This window comes from Aythya marila (genome assembly GCF_965140915.1).
Source record: "Aythya marila genome assembly, chromosome: 10".
NCBI classification, from domain to species: domain Eukaryota; kingdom Metazoa; phylum Chordata; class Aves; order Anseriformes; family Anatidae; genus Aythya; species Aythya marila.
This window is the reverse complement of record NC_139051.1, coordinates 4,262,182-4,285,447: the sequence shown is the minus strand read 5'-3', so window position 1 is coordinate 4,285,447 and position 23,266 is coordinate 4,262,182. Positions and strand designations below refer to the sequence as shown.

The 23,266-nt window shown below is 43.2% G+C and overlaps 1 protein-coding gene across 4 annotated transcripts; it reads right to left on the bottom strand.

The window, feature by feature from the left end:
• Window positions 1-3,223: 3,223 nt before the first annotated feature.
• Window positions 3,224-21,732, bottom strand: EIF4E3 (eukaryotic translation initiation factor 4E family member 3). 4 transcript variants are annotated; one of them, XM_082768590.1, is made up of 8 exons: window positions 21,555-21,684; window positions 18,455-18,845; window positions 13,793-13,865; window positions 11,824-11,918; window positions 9,800-9,860; window positions 6,652-6,718; window positions 5,133-5,288; window positions 3,224-4,609 (listed from the first exon to the last, which is right to left on the bottom strand). In XM_082768590.1, the coding sequence occupies exons 2-8, from the start codon at window positions 18,556-18,558 to the stop codon at window positions 4,563-4,565; spliced, it is 603 nt and encodes a 200-aa protein (XP_082624716.1). In that variant the 5' UTR covers window positions 18,559-18,845; window positions 21,555-21,684; the 3' UTR covers window positions 3,224-4,562. The 4 variants fall into 4 exon arrangements, with proteins under 4 accessions (XP_082624716.1, XP_082624718.1, XP_082624715.1 ...); XM_082768592.1 differs by lacking the exons at window positions 18,455-18,845; window positions 21,555-21,684 and adding exons at window positions 15,978-16,035; window positions 16,153-16,166; XM_082768589.1 differs by lacking the exon at window positions 18,455-18,845 and having other exon boundaries at window positions 21,555-21,732.
• Between the last annotated feature and the right edge of the window lie 1,534 nt (window positions 21,733-23,266).

Genomic DNA, 23,266 nt, shown 5'->3' with positions numbered 1-23,266 from the left:
TCCAAACATTTGAGGACATCTCAGGTCCCGTGGTCACTGTCATGGCCTTGCGGCTCAGCACCCTGCCCTGGGGCCAAGCACTGCCCTTGCTCCCCACCAGGTATCTTCCACTCCGCAGAGGACAGGCTCAGGTTGGCCCCTCTCAGCACCCAGCTGAGGGTCTGGGGGTGGATCTGGGTCTCCGAGGGGTCGTGGCACGGGTGTCCCACCGTGAGAAATTAGGGGAGGGACACGGGTACCAGGCGGTGCCACCCGGTGTCCCCAGCACACAGCCACAGGGCATGGGAGCTGATGGGCGAAGCCGTGGTGCAGCTGCTGCGGGGCGGGGAGGGGAGGGTGACTAACAGCTGGTTGGGAAATACCGAAGGCAAAACAAAACAGGAGTCCCCAAAAAATAAGCCCAAGGAAAAAGAAGCAAGCCAGCAGGCTTTGCGTGCAGAACTCGTGGGCGCTGCCCATCACGGGATCATTTCACATTTTACCTGGTAAGCCACCCTCTCCTCTGACCAGCAAATATTATTTTCAAGTATTGCTAAGGGCCAGCAGTGCTGTTGCATTTTGGATCAGGATTTTCTTGCTCCAAACCTCATGTTCTGTGGCCAGAAGACATTCAAGAATATTCCTTCCTCCCCCAGCTGGCATTCAGGACACGCTGAAAGCGCTCGGTGCAGTTTGGAGCCATGCAGTGCCATGAAACTTTTGGGACACATCCCTCCCTCCTGGGTGGCCGTCACCACTCCAGAGAGCCTTGTCCCTGTGCCCGTGGTGCCACCACCTTACTATTCCCTATTAGTGCCTCAGCACCAGCCTCTTTCCCCCGTGCTGCCCCAGAACCAGCACCGCTCTGCATGGCACGATGCTTTCTCTCCCCCATCGTGGCAATCCCAATGCAAATCCCAGCCCGGTGTGGCACAGGTTTGCACGCCCCACCTTGTTGAGCACCTTGCTTTCCCCTTGCACACTTGTACAGAAATTTAACTGTGCAGAGTTCCTTCAGACTACTCCCTGATGTGCAAATACAGCTTTAAATGACTTCTCTAGGAAAGAATCCTCACTATTTTATACAAATTGTCTTGCATGTTTATTGCACAGAATCCCGATCCAAAAAGAAGGGGATTCATCCCGTGCCTATTCATAACACTGCTCTCCCTTACGCATTACGAGCTGGAACAAACTCCAGGCCCCCTCGCATGATGAATGATGCCTACTTCAGGCCTCGCTTTCAGCCTGCTCCGATTTGCTTATTTATGGAGCCTCCGTGGCAGCAGCACCAGTGGAAACCCTTCTTGCCCAGTTTTAGCTTTTAAGCTTCATCCCCTGCAGCCAAGCCTGGCATAGGCAAAACATAAAAAGTGATTTCTTTTGTGCTCCCATCACCTGGCGAAAGCAGAGCGCTGACTGCGCCCATCCTGCCCTGCAGAGCCTTTTGCTCCTCGCTCTGATGTATGGAGTTCCTTAATTATTATTGAGGAGAGCGTGCCAGCCTGCCACGCTAAAACAGAAGCTCACGGGAGGCTGAGCAAAGCCCACAGTACGGAGTGGCTTTCATTGAAGATGCCCTGATGTCTTCCTGCACAGTGATCAGGCAGCATCACCCGGGCACACTGCACAACACAAAAATGCTCCTGCCACTCACGCCTGCTCCCACCGTGCCATTTTTCACTGCTCCTCTCCAAACCAAAACGCCACCAGCACCTCCGGGGGGCGAATACGCTGCAGAGCGGAATCATTAATCCTGATACATCTCACATTTCCTGAACCAAGTTTTGTTTAAAAAAAAAAAAAAAACAGCACTAAGTGAGAGAGCCCAGGAGTGAGACATCACAACACCAGCACACACCCGCAGCCCGTTTTGGCGCACGCAAGCGCAGCGGCTCCTGCCGAGGAAGCTCCTTGTGCTGTGTGCAGGAGCAGCAGGAGGGACACCGCAGGGACAGTGACATGGAGGGAGGGCTTCCCAGCAGACAGGGCAGCAGCTCCCAGCTCTGCCAACACTCGTTTGTCACCCGGGCATCCCCAAGGTGTAACAACCACCCCATGGGGACACCACCACCAGTCAGGGAGAGAAAAGCATTTGGGGAAGACAACACAAACACTGAGTGTGCCAGAGATTACTTAATTCACAGGGAAATTAAAAACAAAAACAGAACTCCCAAAGCTTTGCAATCTCTTAGAACAGATATTTTATAGTCAGTCATGAAGACAAAAAATAGAAGAGCAAGATTTCAGCAGCTGCAGAAGCAGCAGGTGAGGCAGGAGATCTCAAGATCCCAGGGCTGAGACAGCCCCTGGAGGGACCAGCAGCTGCTACAGCAGAGAGAGAAGTTGCTGCTAAAGGACAGCAGCAAAAAACAAACTGACTCAAACATATCTTTGCTGGAGAATGAAAGATTTAAGCTGGAGCAGCAACTGATTGGGTACAAGCTTTGGGGCAAAGCCGCCTTTCCCTTGCCTGCTAATTGTTATGCCTCCCCAAGATCTCAAACAAGTTATGTTCAACAAACTGCTATTTAATTACCAGCACGGAATCCTGTTAATTAGCTTGCCCCAGAAGGCAGCCCTTCATCCCCGTTAAGTGAAATTCCCGACTAATCCCCACAGTTGTGCCGCAGCCAGGGAAGCTGCAGGGCAGCACACGGGGGTAACACTGAGCTCCAGGGAGGTGAGGGCAGCCACTGCAAAAGTTCTTCTGTTTTTACATTCAATGCTTGCAAAATCCCCAAATGCAGTTTGTCTTGTCCCGAGGAACCCACTCATTGCCCATAGAAATGAGGGCCTCCAAGTGTGCACTTGCACTAAAACCCATCCAGTAATACCTGTATTAACTGAAGTTCCACTCAGTGCTGCAGTAATGACTCCACTTCACCATGGAGGTAAAGCACCTGCTTGCGTTCTCTCACTTATTCTGAGAAGTTTCTGACATTTTACATTCACACTAGTGGTCTTATTTATTTTGAAACCTTCGTTTAAAAAAAAAAAAAAAAGACCTTGAGTATTAACTGAATATATACAAGAGATACGACTAGTGGACTTCATGCCTTTCTGGTTTAAGAACAAAAAACATTTTAAAATATATGTATATAATTTATTTATTTTAAATATATATTTTTTTAATCTGCAAACAAAATGTAGATAGCTTCTAAGAGAAGTTTCACTGAAAAACACAGGTTTAAAAAGGCAGGTCTGGTAACATTTTGTCTCAAATCAATCACAGAAGCAAGACATTTGATCTAAGAAAACTTCTTTATTTCTTTAATTAATAATCTCATTAACTGCAGTTTTAATTCATAAATACAAAGTTGTAAAAAAACCTCATGTGCAATCCTTACTTTTAAATTTGATTCTAATGGCTGCTTCTTAATACTCCAAACATGTGGAAATCAGTGCAATTTGAACAGTTGCCAAACAAGAACTCTTACCAATGAAGTAATGCTGAGCGGAGCACACGTTCCTCTCTACGCTGCAGCCTCTTCTCGCAAAAGGAACTAAATCTTTGGTAGTATAGTAAAGCAAACTGACACCTCATAATTAATATAGACAAACATTTAAAGAGTAGCACAGTTAATGTTCACATTCATGCTGTAAAACAAAATCCACTTATTTTCTTTAAATTAAAAAAAAAAAAAAGACCGAAGGAGCCCTGATATCTTAAAAACTGTGTGATAGGTTTTCTTCCTTTGCACCGAAGTCAACAGCAATTCTGTTGACTAAAATAACTGCAGAAGTCTGAGGGATGGGGATCCAGTTAGTCAAATGCATTAGAAATGATTCATGACTTTTTCCAAGTGTACAGAAAAATATCACACTAAAAAAATAAAGACACAAACCCTTCTTAAATAGCAGATGTAGAGTTTGCAGGGTTTCTTACCTAAAGATCTCTCAATACGAGCCTGAACAGAGTTTTTTGAAGTCATCACACTTTAAACACTTGTTAATGTTATCTCACAGAGGGTCAGTTCCAATATAAACGTGTCTCTTTAGTTGTTCATTCAGTGAATTCTTCACTCTTTACTCTTACAGCATGTGTGCTGTTGTCAGTGCAAGACCAGATTACATAGTCCATTAGGATAATGCAGTGCAACTCCTTCATCTCTTGGGACAAAGACAGTGAGTAAATCTTAGCATGATAGGAATGTCTCAAAATGAAAATTGAAAACACATTTCACCAAGCCAGTATTCCTCTATGCACAGCACATCTAGAGAAAGCAGCATATCATGTTTGTGCACATTTGCATCTAACTAAGTACAGTACAGAAAAACAAAGCATTCTATCTTAATGAAATCGGAATAAATATGATCTGATTAAAAAAAAAAAAATAGTGGCCAAAATAACTTTTTAAAGAAACAATGAAGAATTGAAAACACAACCAAACAAAAAGTAATGAATGGCACATTTGGCAGGCAGGGTAACCATGTTTCCTCATTTTCAGCAGCAACAGCCCAATCTGAAGTGTTAGAAACTCAAGAGGGCCACTGCACATAGTGGTTCTGCAGGACTTCCAGCCATCCTTCTGCTTGTTCAGACCACCTCCAAACACTAAGTGTCAAGCACAAGACTGCGCTTAATGTTTTCCACGTCTGCCTTCAAAAGCATGGTGCTCTCTGTGTGCTAAGGGAGAGAAATAAAAAGAAAACATGTAAGTTTTGACAGGGGGTTGAAAAGATGAAGAGGAAAGACAGTGATGCACAAGCAGTTGAGGAAGACAATGTGCCAAGGAGTGATCTTTGGGAATACACTGTTCCGATTACACATTTATAGAGAGTCTGAAGAAAGGGACCCCTGAAAAATCCCATCTGTAACTGGTTCCACTAAATCAATACACACATTAAGAAGCATGCAGTCTTGGCAGCTATCAAGATGTCTCTCAATAACTTTAGGAATCAGGTGTATTAAGCATAAAGCTAAAAACATTCTAAAATTAAATCTAAAATATTCTATGCTTTGAATGGTAGCTAACCCTCATTGAAGGCACAGGACCATCTGTAATTCTTAAGCGAAAATTTCAATGCAAGGGGAGATGCTGTGTTTCTAAATGGCTAATGAGGAACCAGAGAGGTTATTCCCATGGAAATATCCCACCAGCATCTCGCTCCTCAAACAGTGGTGGAAATGAACTAGTAAAAATACTTACGTTTATAGAACACTGCTTTAAAGGAGGTGTGTGGCAGAAGTTTATATATCTTTTCTAAAACTTTTGCTTCACTCGCTAAGGAAGCGTTCCCATTCCAGACTTGTATAACATCTTCACGGTCACGAACGCTGACGCTAACCCCTATTACTTCATCATCTGCATGGAAGAGGAAGCATCATTAAAAAAAATGCTTGAAAAGTGAGACATGTCTAATTCGATACTTATGTGCTGTGCAAGTGTCCAGAAGTTGAACAAAGTGAAGCAACAAAAGAACATTCTCCAATGCAGGGAATACAAGTGTTCAAACCAGACAAAACAGTTACCAGAAAGAAACAAACACTATTTATAGTAACTATTGCAAATATTACCTCACAATGGTTTTAATGAAGTGCCTCGAGAAAATTTATCTTTATTAACACTTACCCTTGACCAGGAGGTAATCTTGTGATTCTTCAGATTGTTTAGCAATATAAACTACTAAGGGAAATCTACCTTAAATAATACTGCAAGCAAAAGCCTGCAGAGGCAGATTAGCTGTCTTGTATTTCTCCTCAGAAACTGGCTTTTTCTCCTTTGTGATAAAGCAGTGAAGGAACACTTCCTAACTGGTTGTTCAGTATCATTGTAACAGCTAATTTAATCTAATATTTGTGTTTAGGAGAGGCAAGCAGGGTCACAAGAGATGATGCAAAAGAACCATTCACATCACCCAGACAGAAGAGGCAGCTCTGTAACTGAGCCCAGACGCATGAGATGGTCACAGGCTCATACTTGCTGCCTGTGTGTGAGGGGCAGCACTTGCTGATGCACCTTAAGCATGCTGGCATTCCCAGCACCTTCCTGGAGTTCATTTCCAAATGAAATGTGTAAGCACAGAAGAGACATTTATTCTGAAAGTGATTGCATTAAATCATTACATCTGAACAAAAACCACAGATGAACTTCTGGATAATTAATGACTGTTTTCCGGTAAGCCAGTAAGGTATTTCAAGAATTTTACGTAAATTAAATCACACTAAAGACTACTTTGACCTAAGCAATGCTTTTAAGTGATAATGAAAGCATCACCTCTGGCTAGAGTGCTAAGCTGGGGTTCAGAAGACCCAGGTTTCCATTACAGCTCTGTTATGGGTTTTTAACACCACCATAGTCAAACCACACAGCTTCTCTGTGCTTCAGGTCTGCTCTGGTGCTTCCCCAAACAGCCCATAACCAGAATACACCACAATAGCTAATGGGCATCTAATTCAGTTGCTTCCAACTGTGACAGTACAAACAATCTGGTATAGAAATGTTATTTGGTGTTCCAGAATTCTGGCATTGTAGAATTTAATATTAATCACTTAAATGCTGGCAGAGATAGACATTTAAAACCTTGATAATCCGCTGGCTTCCCAGGAACACAGGCTGTTCAGCTGGAGTTCATAGGTAGCTCTGCACTGGAACAGCTGAAATATCTCATCCTCCTCTTCCTGAGGGTAGGTATGGATACGATATCAATAGCGTTTTTGAAAGTTACCTGCTGCACAACAATCCATGAACTGTTCTCCAATAGTTGCTAACAGGAGCTCTTTCCATACTGCTGCCTAAGAAGAAGAAGAAAAGTTACTTTTGCTTTACTATCTCTTAATTTAAAAGTTTGGTTTGCTAGAGAATGTACTCAAAACTGAGCTTTCTGAGGTTGTCTAAACAAAGAAGTGTTTGTTGCAATTACACGCTGTGTTATATTAATAATTTCTTCAATGTAGTCAGAGCAAGAGTTTAGACCCTGGAAATAAATACTGTTACAAAGAATTGTTAAAATAGATATTTAATATTTAACTCTATTTACTTTGTCTGTGTCCATGACCCACCCTGAACGCACTAATCAACGTACAGCATGGAAGTAGAATTCCCAAGAATTTCCCATGATAAAAGACAGAAACAAATGATCACAAGTAGAGCCTTACTATGAAAAAGCATTACCATCCATGCTACAAAAAGCATCAGAAATCCCTACCAACAAGTTAAATGGATTTATTATTTAAACATCAAGTCTGATTTGCCTTGACTACGAAATAAGCCTGTCTTTCAACAGATTCAGATGCACACTAGAGAGTTAAAACGGGGGGGAACAACAACTATCTGCCAGTTTTCTTTGGCTCTGCTAGACCAATTACACTGTTATTTGCTTTTGGCATTTATTACCTAAGCAAAAGACCATACAAATCCTGGAATGCTTCTGGATCAACACGTTCAGTAATATGCTCCAAGGTGTGCATTTACAGGGACGGAAAATATAGACATCGATGTATTCTGTAATATACATATTTTGCTATATCACCATAAAGATTTTATTAATACACTTCTTTTAAGGAATGCCTTTCTGCTCTTTGAAATTAACTTGAATTTTAGTACTATTAAAAAGAAAGAGCAATTAAATGCACCACGGTTAAAACAAAAGCAGAAGGAATAGCAATTAAACGCGCCAGGGTTAAAACAAAAAGCAAGCAGCTATGGGGATGACAAACCAATAAACTGCTTTAATGGAGCTTCCAAGTACTCCTAAGCCATCTTCTGGACTACAAAGGACCAGACGTTGCTGTGACTCATTACCACCTCATCCTATCCATAACATGAAGCTACGCTATGGGAAGAACTGCTGCCATGCCTCACGAGGCAGCTTGGGGATGTCAGAGTGAGCCTGCGAAATGATGCCCTTGCCTGCCAGCGTCCAGTCCGTACATTAAGGTGAGATGACCACGCACAGTCATTACCGGGCGCAGTGCTCGCTACCGTGAGCTGTCCTCACGGCCTCATGGGTAGGAAGCACTTCATCCAGTAGTAAGCAGTTGCAGGATCAGGCTTATAAGGATCTAAAAAGTATTAGTTTTCGTATTAAAAACCAGCATACAGAAGGGTCACCGTACACATGCAACAACATTGAAGTGTCAGTATTTTGTCGGTCAGTTTTTCATACCACTTCTAAGACTGGTATCTTCAGAAATAACTACGTTTCCCTCCCTCCACACCCTCTGCAAGCACTGCTCTAGCATATTATCTTCCAGTGAGGGCTGTACAAGATGGCTCTTCTTGGCCAAGGAGATGCGGTCTGGGTGTGTGGTGATTAGAAGCACGAAGCCAAGACTGAGAAATAGGCATAAATAATATTTTATGCCATTTACAAAGGTACTAAAAGCTGACTCAGGTTCATCTCCCATTAAACCTTTCAGAGGTGATCAGGGACATGTGGTACTTAGTTTGAGATATCAGAAAATAACCTCATGGCAGAAAGTGGTGATCATTCTATGAAAAACAAGGCTTCTTTGGGGTCCCTAAATGCACCACACAATAATGCAGGCTCCCAAAACCTCTCATCACTGCTGACAATCTTCACACCTTGGGTTATAATAGGAAAAACAAAATTTCAGCGTCTTTTGTGATCACTGGGGACTGAAGGCAGGAAAGCTGCAATTCACATATGGAAAAGAGCCCACAGGCAAAACCAATTAGCTTTTGGCTGAAGTTTCAAGTACCATCTTTCAGCATTTAATGCCTTCTGCAAGGCTGTCAGATTTTTCTTACAGTTCATGTTTAGCATTTAAAGGCCTGATCCAGACCCCACCTGCACACACACAACATGTGAATAGGTCAGGCCTCTTCCCTGTGGCAGGTCACAGGAAAAGGCATTTGAAGTCACTTGCATGCATCTGACAGCGCTGTGACACTCAGCATACAGAAAGTCATTTGTTTCAGCAGGGCTAGAACGACAACATGCCTGTACATTTTATCTTTTGCATTTCTAAATTCTGAAAAGAGAAAACTAAGCAGCACTATTTTCACAAGATGTACAAGTGAGGTGACTGACAACCTCAAACTCAATCTTGCCAAAGGGGATGATTCTTCTCCCCTTTACCCTATATACTCATTAAAATGAACTCTCCTAGCTATACACTCAAATTAAAAATAAGCTTTTTTTTTCCCCTGAATCATAGTGTGCTAAATTGGCTCACAAAACAGTTTGGTGAGCACCAGAGCCTTCACAAGGGGGATGAGGAAAAGAGCACAAACAAAACCTTCCCTCTTTCAAGGGAAGAAAGACATTAGATGGGTCTCGCTACCTGTGGAGAGAAAGCCTTAGTCCTCATTTGTCCTGAGGAAGGCACAGTGCTCCTCACTCCCACACGTAGCACATACAAGCAGTGCCAAGCACAAGCAGTCCTACTGAGTTTGACACAAAACTTGGGAGCATTTAGCACTTTGTGAAACTCTGGAAGTTGTGCTGAACCACGCGTGAGGACTGTTGAAGAGCATTACTGAGGTTCTGGCTGTAATATTAACAGGAGGAGGTTTCTGTGTTTTGTTTTGCATGCCTATAATCAAACTGAGTTTTGAAAACAAAGGTGTTTATAGAATACCATCTTTGTCAAATGGAATACAATGCTGCAGCTTTCAATTGATTTATAATACCTTGACAAATGTGATCAAAACCAAGAGATACTAAATTAGCTGAAAATAAAACTTTTGCTCACCATCTTAAAGCAAAAGGTTACAGACTTTAAAATGGTGTTTGGTTGTTGCATCGGGTGATGTCAAAACTAGGAAGTCTTACAACAGCTTTATCAAATGGAATTTAAAGGAACCCCCTTACAAAAAAAATCAAAAAGGAAAGAGTCAGTGTTACATACCGTACTTTCTTTAGGGACCTTCATTTTCCATATACCTCCCTTGGCATTGCTTTCCTCTTCCCTGGTTATGGGAAATAGATCAGTAAAATAAGCATTCAGATCCACATCAAGATAAACCTACGTTCAGGGGTTAATTTTCCCAGAAAAATCCCATTGGAAATGCAATTACTAACCCCGGGTAGCATGACTCAAATTATGACTTCTGACATCAGACATAATTCTTCCATTGTTCATATGAACTGCATCTCTCAACACCTAATCCCTCTCCCAAGTTTTGTGTGTTGGAAAATATATACATTTTCCCTGGCTACAGACTAGCTTTGAAGTGGCTGCACACGATATGGGAACAAGCCACAAAGCAATTTTATGTTTTACTATGGTAACCTTTTATTTTGGAAGAACTCCGGCACATATTTTCACAAAAGCAACTTATTAGTCTCAAATTTATCCATTTCAATACAAAAACGTGAGCATACTTCATTTCAGTTTTGTGACAACTAGAAATTGTCTTTGTTTAAAAAGACTGAAGTTGTCTGGGGCCAGGACAACCTGTAAACTGTCTTTTAAAGACAAAGGTACAACATAAACTTCTGAACTTTTCAAGTTTTTTGTTACAATTCTTTAAGTAAAATTTTAAATTTTAGGGTTTCTAGTATTCTGTTAAGGCTCTGTAAAAGCAAAGTTATAGGCACAACCTAAAAGTCACTTTTGGAGCAGCGTAAAGCCATTATGAAAGCCACAGAGACTCTTCAGGTCAGTGATGTCCCACTGGTCCACACAAACACCTGTGGCAGAAGGAGGGAAACCTTTGCAAGTCCCTAATTCGTTCTCCTGAATTTGTTTTTCCTCTAAAAACCAATGCTGTGGTTAGCCAGTATAGCATAACTGCAATCTGAGAAAAGCTTCTCTGCAGTAATTACTGTTAAGTCAGGGGGTTACCAATGGTACCAACCTCTTACAATCCCTTCCCTAAGAGGCAGCACGCACCTAGTCTTAAAACACATGTATCTTTTTCAGGAAAAGCCCTTGCATTTTACACCTTTAACAGTGATTTATCAAAATAGAATTTAGACTAGAAGGAAAAAATCCATTCAAAAATATCAAGGAACTGCACATATTGGCCCAGCTGATTTATACAGACACCAACATTTTGTTCAAACCCAATTTAGTTATTCTGGCCAGTCACAGTATTTTTTAGAAAACTAACACAGATCTTCAGATGCATTTCACTTTAAAGAAGTATTTGCCTCTTCAGTAGATTAGGACAGAAACCTCCTGTAGTAACTCAACATCCAGTTAGAGACACGATGATCCAGTTAGAGAACCCTAATCCAATTACAATCTAGTGCAAATGATGTCAAAAAGATCAAATCTCTTCAGTAAATGTTTAAGATAATTAAGATGTGAAGGAACTGGATCAGGAAGAAGGTATGCTAAACTCAATTTCTGAAAGGAAAACATCAGTGATTTATACTTTATTTCATTACTATCCCACAATCAAGTAGGGACTTGCTGCAATGCACCACTTCATAATGCCTTACGTTGGTTTTAACCCAAGCCTGTAAGTAGATTTTAATGCACACTCCATAATTTTGTACAGGTGAAGAACAGTTAAGGACACACCAGTTATTTGCATCATTATTACGCTACCTTCACTGCAAAGAAAAATTTGCAAGGTAATAGCGTGTTTCAAAGACAAGTAACGTTCTGCGCAGTCTTGAACCAGATTTCAAAGGCACATTTTAATTTCTTAATTGTTAATCCATGATTTAATTTCTGACATTTATGTTCAAAGGTGGACAATTAAATTACAGCCTGCACTTTTAATAATGACTCTATTTAGTACAAGTCACTTTTAAGCTTAACATAACCCCTAGGATACTTTTTGCAGGTCTCAAGGTCAGGCATTTGCGGGCAGCAGAAAGGTGATGCTCCTGGCCCACACCTCCTTTCCCTGCCTCCTTTCCCCATGTCAGGTTTTCCCAGTGCCCGCTCCCAGCAGTGTCTGATGATAACACACTTACCAAAGCGGCCGTCTTTCTCCCCGCATTAAGTGGTAACTACATCTCAGGGGCAAGCTTGTCACAGGAGGAATGTTGTTGTAGACACTCCAGAAATTCTTTATAAAAGAAAAAAACACTAGTTGCATTAACACAAGAAAATACATTTCAAATGAATTTACTTCCTTGGTCATATTCTCTAAAACCATCACATATCTTACTCCTAGAGACCTGTCACCTTCTGCATTATAAGAAAATGAAACTTACTGCAATTTCACTTTTTTGTGTGTTTATACTGAAGTATGTCAGAACAAACCAGTACACTAAACTTCCTTAACATACTGAAGTTAAATACTTACATAAAATCTCCACCTTGTGTCACTACCAACTAGTCTAAAACTTCACTGGGATCATCTTGAACTACAAAGAAACAGCGATAATTCCGTTGAACTAAATCCCTAACTAGCTCTCAAATTTTCATGAGACAAAGAACTTAAGATGCACGTTAATACAGGAATGGGGGAGAAATGAAAAGATGCAGGATCCATCAGAATACATCCCAGCTTTTCTGGTAGTAAGAGCAGCAGCTGTCACATGTGCTTGGGGTGGATAAAAGGCACCTAGAAAGGGTGGTGAGCAACAGGGAGGGATGATTGAAGGAATCCCAATTCCCTTTCTTCTTCATCCAACAGCCAGGAAGAAGAAAGGATTTTAAAGACTTATGTTGCATCAACATGTAGTGATGCAACATTAAGCATTAGTACAACTAATTAAGTATTAGTTCATCTAATACTTAATCATTAGCACGACTTAGAAACAAAGACTGCAACATTATGCGATAAGATTTTGTAGCCCTTGGCAATTCCATTTAACAGCCATTACCAACATCCAGTCACAAAAGAAGAAAAACTATTAAAAATATAAAAATGGGTATGAAAAATTGGAGAGAACTAGGAACATTTATATTAAGTTCTGGGCCATCGTGCAGTGCTGCTCCTCTCACCAATGAAGATGGAAAAAGAGGCACAAACAGGGGCTCCCACGGGAGAGCCAACACCAAGCACTGGCTCCAGCTTTCCCCCTTGAGCTTACCTGGCCTCGTGCCTGGGTCTTCCCAGAGGGATTCTTTGTGTTTTCAGCCCCAAATTCATGAAAAGAAAAACTTAAGCTTTTTGAACAATAAAGCCCAATAATTTAATGAATAAAGGCTGGATTCAGAGTGGGAAAATGGCCATTACCAGATACTGCGTACACTGTTTTGTGGTCTTACGCTGACCTTTTTTCCAACAGTTCAAACAAGAGCCAGAGTAGCTGGTTTTGAAACAAACCCACTGGTGCTGTCAGCTCAAACTTGACAGAGATGTTCCGATGCACGGTTGATGCAACCATTCCTGCTAACACAGGCATGATAACTCTGGTATAAAACAGAAATGCAATGTACTTGCAAGAGATGCCCGCTGATGGGCACTGGCAGATGACACAAACATGCAGAATTTCTCATTGTTGCATGATGTACACATAAAAGCCTTTTGATGTGTCAGTTTGATAGATTAGTTTTTTTTTTTGTTTTTTTTTTTGTTTTTTAAGAAAAAAGTCATGCTCCAGGGCAGAAAGAAGAAAAAACACAGGCTGTAACATTTAGTCTTCATGCAATGATTTTCTGTATTAAAACTTAGAGAAAAGTCAGGAAAAATACTTGAAAACACATCAAGTATAACAGCGCAGCACAGGCACAAGTGGAAACTTTGGAAAGTTTATGGGTGGGCTTGCCTGATCAAGCCAACATTTCCTCCTTTTCTGGTCTGGAAAGCCAAATGAAATTCAAACAATGACTATGTGATACCACACACGATCACGCACAATAATGCTTACACTTCCTACCACAGGTGAGCAAAGCCATGGGCGTGACTCACCCAGATGGGTGTTAATCCTACTTCACACCTTAAGTTTTGCTCTTCTTGTGTGGCAGTCGCTAGAGCCAAGCCAGCCTTACCTGCACTGTTTGTACTGTATAAATCTTCTTCAAGTTGGAGGCACATTCGGCTGCTGTAGTACCAGGTAGTGACCTTGTGGGGGGAAAAAGAAAGTAGGGATTAATAAAAATGAATTTTAACAAGGGGGAAGAAGGGAGACAGGGAGAAGTGAATCACACGAGTGTGAAGATAAAATATCCACAAATCAAAGTTATCCAGTAAACTTCAATTTAATCATAATTAATCATTTAAAGAGAGGAATTCCATTGTTTTGAGTACTTTTGAGTAAATAGAGATTTGCCAGGTAAATTGGGATTTTAGAATAGAATTGAAGAGAGTCATCCGGTTGGAAGGGACCTATAAAGACCAACCCCAGCTGCTGTTTTATGAAATCACTTTCAGTAAGCAGATAAAATTCAGATTTTAAACCAAAAACATCGATGCTGCTAACTGCCACGCCACACTTCTCAGCTGTTAGGAAAAAAAAAAAGTTATTTGTCTGGAACCTGCAGACCCAAGCTCGCATCCCCAGGTTGTTTGCCAGTGATTGCCAAGAGCCAGGGGCACCCCGAGACCCCCGGCACCCCGAGCCCCCCGGCGTGCCGCAGGGGGGGCAGCGGCCGCCAGGTGGCAGCGGGCTCCAGCCCAGCGCAGCACCAGGAGCCCCCGGCCCTGCTCCTGCATCCCTCGGATGGATGGAAGGAGAAAAAGATGCAGGGCTCACTGGTGTACTGCTGTTACACTGAGCTGATCTCACCGCAGAGCACTTCAGTGTTGTATGGGAGACGCGTACGGGCTGTGGGAATACGGAGTGCCAAAGGACAGCTCCTGGTTTCAGTGCTGTGAGCCACCTAACACAACCCACACGGCAAATTTGGGATTTCAGGCAGTCCTTCCACCAGCAACAATTCATTCTTCAAGCTGTGTCTGCTGCTGGCACTTGCCACAAAGCCAGGAGGTGCTTGGGCTTGTTTCACACCCAGGGCGCAGGGCTATGCTGCTGTACACCAGACAGGGTGAGCTTCTCCGGGTCACCCTCACACCGACCATTCCCAAGTTCCCATCCCAACCAGGGCTGCTGCCTTCAGGCACTGCAGTACCGTGTCCTTTTCAGCCTTTGTGCCATCTCTCGGGTGTGTGCAATGCAGGGCAGCACATCCACCACATCCCCAGGTGTCCTCGCTCCATCACCACCCACCTGACAATCCCAGCACACACCCTCCGGCACACTTAGTGGGAACGAGGTCAACATTTCCAGGGCTCATTCAATTTGTTAAAACCAGAAGCATTTTCCTCCTCAGAAGTTGACATAGGATTTGTAAAACAGAACGAAGATCACAAAGCAACCTCCCATTGCACAGGAAGGATGGCATTCAGAAGACTGAACCCCAAAACAGAAGCAGAGGAGACGACATGGGAATCCAGCTGATGCTGGGGTACCTTCTGGAGAAAGATCCCAGGATAAGGGCAAACCAGACCCCAGTCACCCTCCTGTCTCTGCAGCTGCTTGTCCCAGTACCTCTGATGGGCATGTAAAGCACTACAATAACTCTCAGTTGTTACAGATGTAATTCAGGCTCTGGGGCAGAAGGGGAATCCCCACAGAAGAAATGAAATAATTAAACAAGCAAAACTGCTGAAGCAGCACCAGATCAACGAAACTTTAATGCTGGCCCCCAGGTTTCTCGGGGGGCTCCTATCAAAGCAAAATGACTTTAAAATGCACACAAAAGCAGCAGAGAAACTCCTCCGTCTTTTCCAGCATAGGACAGCCTAGCTAATGATCACTGGATACAAGACCACATCACTGTAATGGACTCAACAAGAAAACAGGGCATTTGATGCCCCAATTTCAGTAATTAATTTAACTAGAGGTTATAAAAAAACAGACAAGAAATCAATATAGTGCAGGTCTGAGTCCTGTGGTTCATGAACTACAGAAACTCCCACGGGAAAGACTGATAATGTGAAAATAACAACAAACAAAGCTTTCAGTGTGCTCAGAAGGAATTATTATAGTGACTGGTGGCATCTTCGTGCTCTGCACTCACTACTAAAGAGCAAAAAGAAAAATCCGCAGTATTTAACAAAACCAAAGCCAGCTTTCAAACACACAAAACAATGAAAGTAGTAAGTTAAAGGAGATGGAAACTCAGCAGGTGTTTTTGTCAATGAGGAATTGTGGATTTGCAAGCTATCACTTACTTTTTCCTTGCTGCTGACCAGAAGTAGCACATCTCACTGTGTGTCATGTACTATCGACCTTAAATAGGCAAAACATGAGTAAGTTTTGCCTCTTCTTGTTTCATACCACCGTTCAAAGAATTTCTTCTCTTACATACTACTGCCAGTTTGCTGACTGCAGATCACCAACACCTACGGGGTTAACTCTGCTGTACAACGTGTGGCATCCTCTCTGCACACTCACACTGATACTGCTCCCGAGATGCTGCCATGGTAAGGTCTATTCAAATGAAAGAGAAATCCAGCCTGTAATGATAGCTTTCAAAGGTTATCTAGATAATCACGGTAGCCACATAGTTATTTTAACGCCATTTTAAAGATCAGCTAAGAATGAAAGACAATATTCCACTCCAAGGTCATCAAATGGTTCATTTTGATAGCTGCAGATCATGGTTTGTCTGGAAAAAAAACATTATCAGCTGGCAGAAAACACCAATCAAACAGCAAATCATTTGTTTTAAAAGTTAAGGTGCCTGACTACTCATTTATTCTTAGTAACCTGCCTGGCAAGCACTTTGTGCCCACAAGATTACACTGCATTATGTCAGTCTCTCACCCAGCTCTGCGAAGTGCCACTGATTTATGGGTCTGAGCACGAACCCCTAAACCTTATTAAGCAAATACTACAGAAGGCGCTGTAAATGATAAAATGACAGCATGCAGCAATTTAAAAGTTTCAGGACCATTTGCTGCAGAAGTTACACCTGCACAAATTGGGTTGAACGCGTGAGTATAGGACAGAAATGGTATTTTAAATCACAGACAGCCAGAGAAGGAAAAAGTGCATTTCATTCAAAATGGCAGATTGCTGACAGCAATGAACTGCAGCTGTTCTGCCACAGCCTCCCAGGAACTCAGCAGACAATACAGATGACAACTGAGCGGGTTTTGTTCCTCGAAACCCAGGAAATGATTTCTTTTTAACCAAGTACACAGAATAAGTTTAGATTCAACTAGCACAAGTGTTAGATGAGTTTCTAATGAAGAAACCTGTAGATATTCCTATTTCTGTACGTATTGCAACAAACACTTGCAATGTAAGCTAGGAGTAATAAGATGTTTGTGTACCTTGCTGAAAAAAACTCAATACATATTCTACTACAAAACAGAAAGCTTTGTTTAAGGGTCTGCATTTGCAGGTCACTGTGGGGCTCCTCCATTTGGGATATTTTTACTGCCATCGACAGTAACATCAAGCTGATGCGCCACAATGAATTTTGAATTATTGCCATGGTGCTGTTTTGAATCAACTCAACAAGCACTGCAAACTCTAAGGAGCAGGAGGGAAAAGGCTGTGTCAGAAAGCAGCTGGACACAGAAGGCTTTTTTGGAGGTGGGCATGTCAGCCCCTGGGCCACCAACCCATTAATGCACACCCAGCTTCCCCACGGAGCCTGCACATGAAATATTCAGCAGCTCTCCTGCTCCGTGCCCTGCGACTCCCAGCACCTTCCTGCACCTTCAGAATATTTATGGGAGAAGTTTCAGTGCAACTTCTGGAAGAACTGAGCTGCCTAACGAGGTCAGGCCCACCCCTGTAAACTGCAGGAGCATTAGGAAGAGGTGGAGCATGGAAACAGAAATAACCTACCCAAGCTGAATCCTACTGCCAGCTTGCTTAGCTACTCCTTTATTATTCCAGCACGAATAAAGAACAAGAGACAAAGATAAATTCCATTGTTTTATGCATGAATAAACCTCCAGGTGGTTGTGCTTATGTTAATGTGACGCTGAACTGTAGCTCTTCTGTTTCCCTGCGAAGAGCCAAGGATAGAAGTTTTTTTTCATACATACTCACACTGGCCTTTGTTTCCCAGCGGGAATCGCTCCACGGCTTTAGCGGGAGCTTTAAAAGCTGCCGAGCACTTTTGAAGATACCACTGTCAGTGCTGAGACACACTGGTTTGGGTACGAATAAGCAAAATATTTACTTGCAAAGCTTAAACTCAAAAACATGCTGTGGCAACTAAATAAATCTGGCAATCCATCCTGAATGCAGACAAAGACTGATTTCAAGCCATCAAAGCCTGTCAAAATGCATTTACCAGGTTGAACGTTTTTATAATATTAACCATCATTTTTCATTGTAAGCCACCTACTCATGAGCTTTAATAGATGAAATAGATGATTCCAGATAAATAGGATTTTGCTATAGGGAAGAAGGGAAATTATTAAGTTTAGTTTCCAATATTTGATGTGTTCGGTTATAATGATTCACAATTATTATGAAAACAGCTCAGTTGTCTACTAAGCATTATCTATATAGATCTCATCACTATAAACTGGGGAGAGGAAAATCAGCATATAGGGGTGTATTTATGTGAGAATGTTTTCACTTTCCTGGAGTTGTCTATTAACATTGCATTACATTTGACAACATTCATTAGCGTATTCTTCCTCTCAAAGATACAGAAGAGTTGAACCATAAACAAAATTACCTAAAAAGCACTGTTGAAGCGAGGCAAGAAGAAAAGGCAGACAGGCCCCTACAATGAAACCAGCACTGTTGTGTGCATACACTCACACACACTTCCACTGACATGAGCGCATCTGTGACAGCGCTTATCTGGAAATGAGACTTCTGTACCAGGCTTTTGTGATCTGCGTTCAGTTTCTGATAGCAGCGATTTGTAAAGAAGGGTACCCGTATTTTCCTCACTGTTGACTGAAAGTGGCATGTCAGCAGAACTGTCAGCTCAGACGCACTTAGATCTTCAAAAGACGTCTTTCTGCAAGGACGTGTGACATCTTCATCACTGCAAGTGCATACACACACTCTGGACCACGAACTGTAACCACTGACAAAAACTCTGGCTTCTCATTGAGAGGCTGAAAAAAGCAGACAGCTATTAGTACTGGTATCTTCTATTATTTTAGCAGGGAAAGGCTTACTTAGTGCAGCTTTAATCATGAGAGGGCACACAACGCCAGGTAGGATTACTTGCATTGTGCCCAAACATACGCATCAAAAAGCCAAATCAGTTTCACCATCTTCATATTTACACACATATTGTATCTAGATCTACAATCACAAATCCCATTAAAGGATAGTTTCAAGTGCCTAACCTGGTTTGTTTTTACATTATTACATTCACTGAGGTATTATCACAGTACATGTATCGTCTATTTATTTTTTTATTTAACAATAAAGGGTATTGCAAAAACTAGAAATGCAATCATGCAATCTTTTGTTTAAAAGCCAGAGACAACTATGAGCAGGACTGTGCACTAATTCACAGCTACACTGAGACGAGCAGGAGTGTGAAGAGCCACCAGCAGGAATCAGCTTCCCAAGGTGGTACCAAAGGCATCCTCAGGACCTGATAAAATTCTCCAGACTTTGTAACATCACCAGGGTATGGCACGCAAAGCACTATGAATAAGACATGCAGGTATCAACTCTGAGACCTGCAGAATGGACACATAAAACAGCAGATCTAAAGCCTCTGATTTAGAACACTTGGTACATCACCTTAAAACATTAACTTGTTAAAAAAAAAAATCTCATTTCTTTTAACAGGAAAAAGTGACAGCTTCTGTCTCTGTATGTGAAACAGCTGGCCTGTGAGCATTTGAAGATCATTCATGGGATCTTGTCAAACTAGTGAATAATATTTTCCCAAACACCTTCATCATTCTCACTTTCCTAAAGCATATATGGGGTCAGATATAAGAAAGTGAAATCCGACTGTTAATATTTTAGACATGTACCAAGAAAGAAGGCTTAGCACTTCCAGGAAATGCAACTGGCCCATGACATGCGTGTGATAATGACAGTGAACCACAACCTGGTCACAGGATCGCAGACCTCAAATCTTAAACCTACACCAAGGCATTTAGAGAAACAAGTGCTAATGTGGATAAAACAAAGGCATTTACTCCTGAGGTGGAAGATGAATCCGGGACACTAAGGTAAAAATGAGGCCATTAAACCCAAGTGAATCACTTGGAAGCATGTCACAAGCTGCTAGAGGAAGTGCTGCTTCCTGGATATTTACTTTAAGAGTGTGACTTAATGAAAAGACACATGCTGGAGATCTTAGAACGTATGCCATGGATCTCTCACCATAGAGGGACAGAAAGATGCCTACCTCTACATATCCATCTCAACATCTACTTACCCTCAAATTTCACTTCCTCTTGCATTTCAGCCCCAAACCACTGTAATACGTAGAGGCACTCAGAAGCAAGACCATTGCATGACACAACAACACTGCTCCACACTAGGTATTACTTAAGTAAGTTAAAAATGCTCAGCTGTATTCTACAGAAAGTTCATCCCATGCAAACCTTAGCACCAGTCCCCCAGCAAACCGTGTGGGTGTACCAATAAACAGTACAGATGCTTCAGTGGGACTCTGTGGACACACAAACCTCCACACACTGCAGTAATCTAAGCTCCTAGTCATCCATTAAGAGCTCTCTCGTGTGCTTTTTAATGACTTACATTTAAAAAAAAAATAGTAATATTGTTCCCTGTCATTATTCTGCTACTGTTGCTGGTAAACAAAACTGTGCTGAGTGTAGGTAAGGCTAAAGACATGCTGACGCCTGGTGACAATTTTTTTTAAAACATACATTCACTTTTGGTTTTGTAAAGTAAGGAAGAACAACACTACCTAATTAAATACTTAGAAGGCATCAGAAGGAGGGAGAAAGAAAAGCAAACAGAGTAACTGAGTTTTAAAGCCTGAAATGCAGCTGAACCAGGACTTGGGGGTGAGGGGCTCATGATACAGGTCAGTAACTTGAAATGGATTTTAACTTCTGGCATAAATTATACAAGCTGGACATGCTTATCTCCCCGTGCTCGTGTAAACAAGCAGATCTTTGTGATAGCTTGCTTCGGAAGTGGTCCAAACACTGTTTTTTTAGAAGTAACCAAACAAACAGAAAACACGATTCAGACCCTGAGCCTGACTACAACGAAGTCAGGGTTCAAAGGGGCAAACCAGGCATGATTTGCGGGGTCACTCACAAGGTTTGGTTTGCCGGACCTGAGACCATTTGCCTGCTTTCGTCAATGTCATGCTATTTCTCCATCAGGAAATAAAAAAAGGGACAGAAGAGGGGAGGAGAAGCTCAGGACAGGGCGAGGAAGGCGGTCAGCATGCAGCAAGGCTTGCGGGGAGAGAACTTCTCCTCCTGGTTGAGGGAGAGGAGAAACACACCAGAAGGTGGAAGGGGCGATACAGAAGGTTAATAACAAGACAAAAAGCACAGTCTGGGAGCACACAGGCGAGCAGGCCGGGATTTCAGCTTCAATTTCGGGCTGGGCTCGGCACCGTGACCCCAAACCCCCGGGCAGCCCAGGGCCCCCTCCCTCGCGTCACGGCTAAATTTAGGGCTTAAAGCAACACCCGGGGCGCCGGCATCGGGAACCACAAAAGCAAAACTGGCTCGGAAAGTGCTTTTATTAACAGCTGGCTGAAAGCGTAAGGGGAGGGGACACCCAGCAAATGAATGTTACATCCAAAAGTTCTCCCCCCCGAAGCCAGCCCCCCGATAACCACCACCACCCCCGGCTCCCCCACTCACTTATCGAGCCAGAAGGTCCAGGGCGAGTGCAGGGGCAGCGGCAGCCCCAGCCCCCCCGGCCCTCCTGGCAGCCCCTCCGGGGAGCTGGGGGGCTCCGGGCCCGGGGGGCCGGCGGGGGGGCTGAGCGCCATGTCCCTGCCCCGGCCGGCCCCGCAGCGCCGCCCGCATCGGGGGGGCGGGACGGGAGAGGGCGCGGGGAGGGGACAAGGGACGCGGGGAGGAGGAGGAGGAGGGGAAGGGAGGAAGGACGGGAGGGGACGAGCCGGCTGGTGGAGGGGGGCAGCCCAAAAAGCAGACCCCGTGGCTGGGAGCCGTGCCCTAACGCCTCGTGAACTCAAGGCTCGGGGCTGTGCTTATGTCCCTGGGCAGCCTGTCCCTGTTCCTGACCACCTCTGGGTGCAGACCCTGTCCCTAACCCTGCCCTGTCCCAGCTCCATGCCGTCCCCTCGGGTCCTGGCGCTGTCCCCAGAGAGCAGAGCTCAGTGCCTGCCCCTCCGCTCCCTGTGAGGGAGCTGCAGGCCGCCATGAGGCCTCCCCTCGGCCTGCTCTGCTTGGGGCTCAACTCAGAGACCTCAGCACTCCCACACACCTTCCCCATCTTCATAAACCTCCCTTGGACACAGTTTTATGTCTTTCTTCCATTCCACTGCCCCAAACTGCACACAGGGACCAGAGAGACATAGGGACAGAGAGGTGGTGACAGGCAGCGATAGATGTGACTTGAGCACACAGCTGACTTGGACAGGGCGATACTTATCTGTCTTCTCATCTTCTCCCCCTCCTATTTAATTTACATGCTTCTTTTAAAGGGAGACGTTTCCCATAATCCAGCATGGATGCGTGCTTTAAAAATCTCACATTATTTTTGTAATAGTATTTCTTAATTTAAGATTCTCCCCGGTGGGACTATGCACAATAGTAAAGTTAAACACCCACATAAGCGATAGCAGGATCAAAGACCGTGAATCACATAGGATTCCTTGCAAACACATTTAGTAGGATGAATAATTTTATATGCACTTCTTCCTAAAAGAAAAATCAGTGAAGCCACACTCCTTTAAAAAATGAAATCTAACAGTAAGTAAGGCCAGAGATCACCCATAAAAAGCAGTCTGTACAGTGACAGTGAAGAAACAAAAAAAGTTAATGATTATGTTGTGCAGATGGAAAATGCTAACTACTTAGCCAAATTAAATAAGATCTGGAAAACCAGTTGCACCATCTCTTGCAATTTAATTTACTGCTCTTTAAATAGAAGACAAGATAATGACTGCTTGGGAAAGCTTGGAGTCTGAAATTCATTGGTATGCCCACTCCAAGCTTTCTCCCGCTGTGTTAATGGTGTGCCCACCAAAAACATTCATCCTGAACAAAGTACTACAATAAATGGTTGTATCTAGGCACAGCAGGCCTGGGTTTTCACAGGAGAGCTGGAGAAGAAGAGAAGGTAGGAGGGTGGAGGTTTCCTGAAGGGCACACTTCACCTCTGGGCCTGTGGCAGACAGCCTCCATGCCAGTGGCATTTCTGGTGTCCTGCTGAGGTTGCCAGTGCAGTGCCTATTTTTGTCTATGCAGCCAATCTCACTGGAAATAAGGCCAAGACCACGAGCAGGTACTACACAGCTAACTCCCTTGAATCCACCGCCTGCCTCTGTCAGGAGCCACACGCTCCAGCGAAAGCCTCCAGATTCCACCATCAGCAAGCGGTTCAT

Coding starts and splice junctions, on each gene's coding strand:
- EIF4E3 (XM_082768589.1), bottom strand. CDS start 21,685: ATGGCGCTCAGCCCCCCCGCCGGCCCCCCGGGCCCGGAGCCCCCCAGC. Junction 9,861..11,823: donor GGAGAAAGACGGCCGCTTTG/GTAAGTGTGTTA, acceptor TCCCATAACCAG/GGAAGAGGAAAGCAATGCCA. Junction 5,289..6,651: donor CATGGATTGTTGTGCAGCAG/GTAACTTTCAAA, acceptor TCTTCCATGCAG/ATGATGAAGTAATAGGGGTT.